Source organism: Saccostrea cucullata, unplaced genomic scaffold (genome assembly GCF_032062105.1).
Source record: "Saccostrea cucullata isolate Sc308-1 unplaced genomic scaffold, CSIRO_AGI_Scuc_v1 ctg14696, whole genome shotgun sequence".
Classification (NCBI taxonomy): domain Eukaryota; kingdom Metazoa; phylum Mollusca; class Bivalvia; order Ostreida; family Ostreidae; genus Saccostrea; species Saccostrea cuccullata.
The window spans coordinates 1,609-9,295 of record NW_026918624.1 but is presented as its reverse complement, the minus strand read 5'-3'; the positions used below and the strand labels follow the sequence as shown (position 1 = coordinate 9,295).

The window sequence follows — 7,687 nt, the reverse complement described above, 5'->3', positions numbered from 1 at the left end:
TGTAGTTTTATGGCGTTTCAAAAGATTCTGAATTTTTTGCATTGTTTTTTTATCGTTGTTGTTTGGAATTTCTTCGTAGTACTCCGTATTTGATAGCATGTTCATAATATGAATTTTATAAAAATTAGAATCCATGATTACAATTGCGCCACCTTTGTCCGCTTCTTTCATAACAATGGATTCATCACTCGACAATGATTGAAGTGCATTCTTCTCTTCTTTTGTAAGACATGGATTCTAATTTTTATAAAGTTCATATAATGAACATGCTATCGAATACGGAGTACTACGAAGAAATTCCAAACAACAACGATAAAAAAACAATGCAAAAATTTAAGAATCTTTTGAAATGCCATAAAACTACATCAAGTTTAACAGAGAAAGAGGAAGACTTCTTAACGGATTATGAATACAATGAAAGCAATTTTTATGGACTACCAAAGATTTATAAATCTAGACAAATAAAAGAGGCTATCAAATCCCAGTGCTTGGAATACATAATCTGTCCCTATCCAGAAGATCTCACATTTCGACCGATAGTAGGTGGGCCATCGGCACCAACACAGAGACTTAGTCATCTACTAGACATTCTTCTAAAACCGTTATGTTCTGGAGTCAAAAGTTATGTACGTGATGACTTTGATTTTCTACGTCATTTACCCGAGAAAGTGAAAAATAACAGTAAACTCGTTATACTGGATGTAATAAACTTGTACAGCAATATATCAAGTTCCCTAGGACTAAAAGCCGTGGATTACTGGATAAGTAAAAATCCCGAAAAAATTAACGGCAGATTTACAAAGGATTTTATATCAGAAGCAACAGAAATAGTACTATCAAATAATACATTCGCGTTTAATGGAAAACATTTTAAACAAATAAAAGGAACGGCTATGGGCACAAAGATGGCCCCTACATATGCCACATTAACATTAGGATACTTAGAAGAAAAAATGTATAAGAAAGTGGAAGAGCAATTCAACAAAGAGGTGAAACTTTATATTACTAACAACTGGAAAAGATATCTGGACGACTGTTTTATTGTTTGGAAATACAGTAACAAGTAACCTTAAAACATTACTGAATGAACTTAATCCTGATATAAGATTTACAGCGGAGGAAAGTACAGATAGAATTCCATTTCTGGATATCATGGTAATTAAGGAAAACGATGTCATTTTGACAGATATCTATTACAAGCCAACAGACACGCATCAGTATCTTCATTTTAATTCTTGCCATCCACGGCATACAAAAAGAGCCATCCCTTATAATTTAGCAAGGAGAATATGCACCATCGTAAATAAGGAAACAACCAAAATACAAAGACTACAAGAACTGAAAGAGTATCTACGGAAACAAAGTTATCCCGAAAAAATTATTGATAATGCTATTAAAAAAGCCATGGATTTAGACAGAGAGGATCTCCTCAACCCTGTGCAACAAAACAAGACGGATTCCAGGATCTTGCCTTTAGTAACGACCCATAATCCCCAGAATACAAACGTTGCACCGATTGTTTACCAACTCAACGACATTTTGAAAACCGACGAAACTATGTCTAAAATATTTAAAAATCGGAAATTCATAAACAGTAGGAGGCAGCCGAAGAACCTCAGACGAATTCTCACAAAGTCCTCTTTTAAAGAAACGACAGAATTTCATGTGACCAAGTGCCAGGATCCGCGTTGTGGTACCTGCCCATACATACGACAAGGACAAAGTTTCAACTTTAACGGGAAACAGTTTATCGTTAATAATAACATGTCATGTCAAACTAGAAATGTTATATACGTTATAACATGTTCCGGTTGCGGGGAACTATATATCGGCGAGACGGGAAGTACCTTACGGGAAAGGATCAGAGTACACAAACAACAAATAAACGTACCGCAATATCGCAAACTCAAAGTCAGTGAACACTTAGACGTGTGCGGAAATAGAACTTTTACTGTCTTTCCATTTTATAAGCTGCACAATTCTAATACAGTCGAAAGACGTGATAAAGAAAGACATTTTATAAGGACTTTCAAACCTAAATTAAATAGTTTAATGTAAAAGAATTGTTTCTTTACATGTAAATTATGTTACTGAGTCACATTCATTGCTTTGTTATCGTATGCTTTGTTAATGCATTGTTCTGTTAAAGTACGGGAAAAATATGACGTCAATCAAATACTTGTTAACGTTAAGTTATTATGACGTCATAATAGACGTTACCATGAGTATTGTAAAACATCATGAAGAAGAAATGAAAGCGCTTATGTTTTACTCGTTCTCTATGTTTTTATTTATTTAAAATAATTTTCATATTTATCACCGACCACTCTGATTTTTCTTGGATTTATCTATATATATATATCTTTATATATATATACAAATATATATATATATAATTTCAAAACAAAATGAAGAATCGGTACAGTTTTTGGTATATTTAAAAGTAAAAATCCAAAAATATCACAAAACATTTACTGCAAGCGCTTTCGCCATGTTCGGCTCTTCAGGCAGTTATACAAATGTCAGGTAGGTTACCTGGTAACGTCAAAAGCATAAAGTTCATTGTGACGTCATAATAGATGTAGGTAGCGTTAAGTTGGCGTAATTGTTAATGTACAAATCTTGCACTAACTTTCACACATTATACAAATGAAATTTCAAAATATAAAATATACAGTATCATTTCCGATTAAGTTTGGGTTTAAAGAGGTTGATAAAAAAGTCTTCTTTTGCCAAACGTAAATTTTCGTTTTCACTTGGAAGTTTATAAAAAGGGAAAATCTTAAATATTCCTTTGCCACATTTTGCGAAATGTTCACAACACGGTGTATTACGCACACTAGGGTCTTTAATTTGTTGCTTGTGCACACGAACCCTGGCATTTAATTTTCCCGTTTGTCCAATATAATATTCTTTACACGTCGGACAGATGGCACAGTAGATGACGTTTTCCGATTTACAGTTCATAGATGAGTTGGTTCGAATTTCCATTCCTGATTTAAGTTGGATTTTATTCCCCTCTTCTAAATATGTACATGTTCCGCATCTCGGATCTCCGCATTTTTTAATGGTTGGAATTTCCTCCTGTGTTGTAAAACGGGCCTTGGTCAACAGTTTTTTAAGACTTGGTGCTTGTCGTCGACTGTTTATGATATCATTTGGCTGAACTAAACTTTTCATGTTTTCCGATTGTTCTAAAATGGGATAAAATCTTTTAGCGTCCATAAGGATGTTTCTGTTCCTTGGGTTATGGGTAACTACAAAGGCTATTTTCCCGTCATCATCGGTGTCGTCTATATGGCGTGGATTTCTTAGGTCCTCTATTGGAATTTCGGATGCCTTTTCTATTCCAATGTTTATTAGATCCAATGGATAATTTTGCCGTCTTAAATATAGTTTTAATTCTTCCAAACGTCTACATCGTAGGGTTTCATCTGTAATAATTGTACAAATTCTCCGTGCTAAATTAAACGGAATATTACGTTTTGTGTGGGATGGGTGGCACGATCTAAAATCCAAATATTGGTGCGTGTCCGTGGGTTTACAGTACAAGTCTGTAGTTATACACGATCCATTCTTTATAATAAGAAGATCTAAAAATGGAAGTTCCGTACTACTTTTTTCTATAGTAAATTGTATGGAATCATGGAGGTTATTTAGAAGTGAATGGAATTTAGTTAAGTCTTCTTCACTCCTGGTCCAAAATATGAAGCAGTCGTCTAGGTAACGTTTCCAATTATTTTTTATGTAGTTAGCAAAGTCGACATCAAACAGTTCAGGTATTTTTCCATATAGTTGATCTTCTAAATATCCCATCACTAAAGTTGCGTATGAGGGAGCAACTTTTGTCCCCATGGCGGTTCCTTTTATTTGTAGGTAGAACTCATTGTTAAAATGGAAATGGTTATTTTCCAACACTATCTTCAGTCCTTCTAAAATGAATTCTTTTGGGAATCGTTCATTTATAATATCCGGATGTTTGTCTATCCAGTAACTAACTGCTTCCAGTCCCAAAATATGTGGGATATTTGTGTACAAACTTGTAACATCAAAACTGACGAGAATAGTGTTTGGGTCTACATTTTGGGGAATATAATTCAGAAAATCCATATCATCTCTTACGAAACTGGGTAATAATTTGCATAGTGGTTTCAATAAAATGTCCAATAAATTACTCAGTCGTTGGGTGCTTGATGCAGGTCCAGCGATGATCGGACGTATTTTAAGGTCAGCAGGTTGGGATATTTTTATATATGCGTCATCACAATTTTTCACAGCTTCCTGGATCTCCTTAGATTTGTGGACTTTTGGTAATCCATAGAAATTACTGGATTTCAATTCAAAGTTAGTTAAGAAATCAATTTCATTTTTTGTTAAATTGTCGGCATATTTTTTAGTTAATTTCTCAACCTTGAGCATTGTGTGACGATCTTCGTTGGCTGTTAATTTTCTATAAAACCGACAGTTCTCAAGTTCGTTCAGTACCATTTCCTTATAATGGGGTTTGTCCATAATAATAACAGCGCCTCCTTTATCAGCTTCTTTTATGATTATGGATGAATCATTCCGTAGATCCTGTATTGCATTTTGTTGGGATTTAGATATATTACTTTTTGTCCTCGTTTCTTCTTTGTTAGAGTGAGCAGAAGACTTAAGACATGTTATAAATTCTTCTAAATGTTTGTCTCTGTTTATCGGCGGTCTAAATCCTTTTTTGTTTCTAACAAGGGATTCATCATCATATGGAGAATTTTGAAAATATTCTCTTAAACGTTATTTGCGACAAAATTCATCCGTATCTGCTCACTCTAACAAAGAAGAAACGAGGACAAAAAGTAATATATCTAAATCCCAACAAAATGCAATACAGGATCTACGGAATGATTCATCCATAATCATAAAAGAAGCTGATAAAGGATAATTGGAAACGTTACCTAGACGACTGCTTCATATTTTGGACCAGGAGTGAAGAAGACTTAACTAAATTCCATTCACTTCTAAATAACCTCCATGATTCCATACAATTTACTATAGAAAAAAGTAGTACGGAACTTCCATTTTTAGATCTTCTTATTATAAAGAATGGATCGTGTATAACTACAGACTTGTACTGTAAACCCACGGACACGCACCAATATTTGGATTTTAGATCGTGCCACCCATCCCACACAAAACGTAATATTCCGTTTAATTTAGCACGGAGAATTTGTACAATTATTACAGATGAAACCCTACGATGTAGACGTTTGGAAGAATTAAAACTATATTTAAGACGGCAAAATTATCCATTGGATCTAATAAACATTGGAATAGAAAAGGCATCCGAAATTCCAATAGAGGACCTAAGAAATCCACGCCATATAGACGACACCGATGATGACGGGAAAATAGCCTTTGTAGTTACCCATAACCCAAGGAACAGAAACATCCTTATGGACGCTAAAAGATTTTATCCCATTTTAGAACAATCGGAAAACATGAAAAGTTTAGTTCAGCCAAATGATATCATAAACAGTCGACGACAAGCACCAAGTCTTAAAAAACTGTTGACCAAGGCCCGTTTTACAACACAGGAGGAAATTCCAACCATTAAAAAATGCGGAGATCCGAGATGCGGAACATGTACATATTTAGAAGAGGGGAATAAAATCCAACTTAAATCAGGAATGGAAATTCGAACCAACTCATCTATGAACTGTAAATCGGAAAACGTCATCTACTGTGCCATCTGTCCGACGTGTAAAGAATATTATATTGGACAAACGGGAAAATTAAATGCCAGGGTTCGTGTGCACAAGCAACAAATTAAAGACCCTAGTGTGCGTAATACACCATTTCGCAAAATGTGGCAAAGGAATATTTAAGATTTTCCCTTTTTATAAACTTCCAAGTGAAAACGAAAATTTACGTTTGGCAAAAGAAGACTTTTTTATCAACCTCTTTAAACCCAAACTTAATCGGAAATGATACTGTATATTTTATATTTTGAAATTTCATTTGTATAATGTGTGAAAGTTAGTGCAAGATTTGTACATTAACAATTACGCCAACTTAACGCTACCTACATCTATTATGACGTCACAATGAACTTTATGCTTTTGACGTTACCAGGTAACCTACCTGACATTTGTATAACTGCCTGAAGAGCCGAACATGGCGAAAGCGCTTGCAGTAAATGTTTTGTGATATTTTTGGATTTTTACTTTTAAATAAATATATATATATATATATATATATATATATATATATATATATATATATATATATATATATATATATATATATATATATATATATATATATATATATATATATATAATTGTTCTCCCGGTCCGAGAAGAATATATTAATACATGTATAACACCCCCCCCCCTTCAAACACACACATTATAATGATTTTTTTTTAATCACCAAAGCAAAATTTACTATGAGATGAACTTAATAAAAACGGCGAAGGTCTGACAAGAGCAAAGGTATGCAAAAGCACAAAGACAGATTTATATGCAATATCCTTAAATTTTAGTGGTATTTTTGTTCAAATTCGTATTTGAGGAGACAATTTAATACCTGGAGGAGTCTAGAAAGCAATTCTTGCACAAAAATCGAAAGATTTGTTAGAGGAAGGACCCAGAATCAGGAATCCACTGCATTGAATTTCTTAATGACAGGGTCCAAACCGCATGCCCTGAAGAGTAAAGGGGTTACTGGGATAAACAGAAAGTTAAGAACCCTATCTATACTGCACACTAAAGAGTGCTGATTGTAAGGTATTTTTCTGCAGTTAGAGTGATCTGTCCTTAGATCTAAATTCTAAAAAATAGCAATTTACAATATATTACTCAACTTGAAATTCATTTAAGTTGTCTTAACATTTCAAAAGGCCAAGATAAATTAATTGAACGTTTTATTTACATACAGTTTCTCAACTGAAGTAATTAACAGTGATTTCTATTCACTAATACTGCTTTGTCTTTGAACATTTTTCCCAGGGGTAAGTGCCACGCACCATACAGTGAAAATTAAATAAATAAGCTCAATATTAACTCCTTTACACAATATATTTTTTTCAATGTCCAAAAAAATGGCACTTGTGTAAAGAGTGTCCTTAACGTTTTTTTTTTCACATTTACAATATTGCCAGATCTATAATCTTTCGACTTGTTTCTATTTCCAAATTTGACAAAAATACCTTTCAGAAGGAGAAACCAAGTCCGGGAAATGATTGGATCTGTCATTTTTTTTTTTCAGTATATTAAGGGTAATACCCAAAATTGAGTGCTAATAACAATCAGAAATTGGATAAAAATGTTATGGAAATGTGTTTGAATTAAAAGAGACTCATATGTAAAATCATTAGGACCAAATCATTGAAAAGTGTCGTTTGCTTCTATCTGAGCACCGAGGACATTATTTATTGAGCAGCCCTTGTATGATAATCCACGCCTCCAATATAATTTTATTGGAAAAATTTGTGTTTTGCTTTGGGTGACCCAAAGTAAGTGTCTGGTTAGAAATTAAATAAAATGTACTCAATGGCATTATGAAATAAAAGATCTACGAAAGTATTTCAAATTCCATTACGCTATGTAGAGAGAAATGAGGATAAGCGATTAGGATCCTTGATTTTTATAGAATCGCAGCACAGTTAAGGTTACAAAAAGGAAGGCGGAGTCTAATTTGTACGGGA

At 33.6% G+C, this 7,687-nt stretch overlaps 1 protein-coding gene across 1 annotated transcript; it reads right to left on the bottom strand.

Annotated features, from left to right (window-relative positions):
- Window positions 1-2,679: 2,679 nt before the first annotated feature.
- Window positions 2,680-4,488, bottom strand: LOC134268833 (uncharacterized). The gene has a single exon (XM_062751077.1). The coding sequence runs from the start codon at window positions 4,486-4,488 to the stop codon at window positions 2,680-2,682; it is 1,809 nt and encodes a 602-aa protein (XP_062607061.1).
- Between the last annotated feature and the right edge of the window lie 3,199 nt (window positions 4,489-7,687).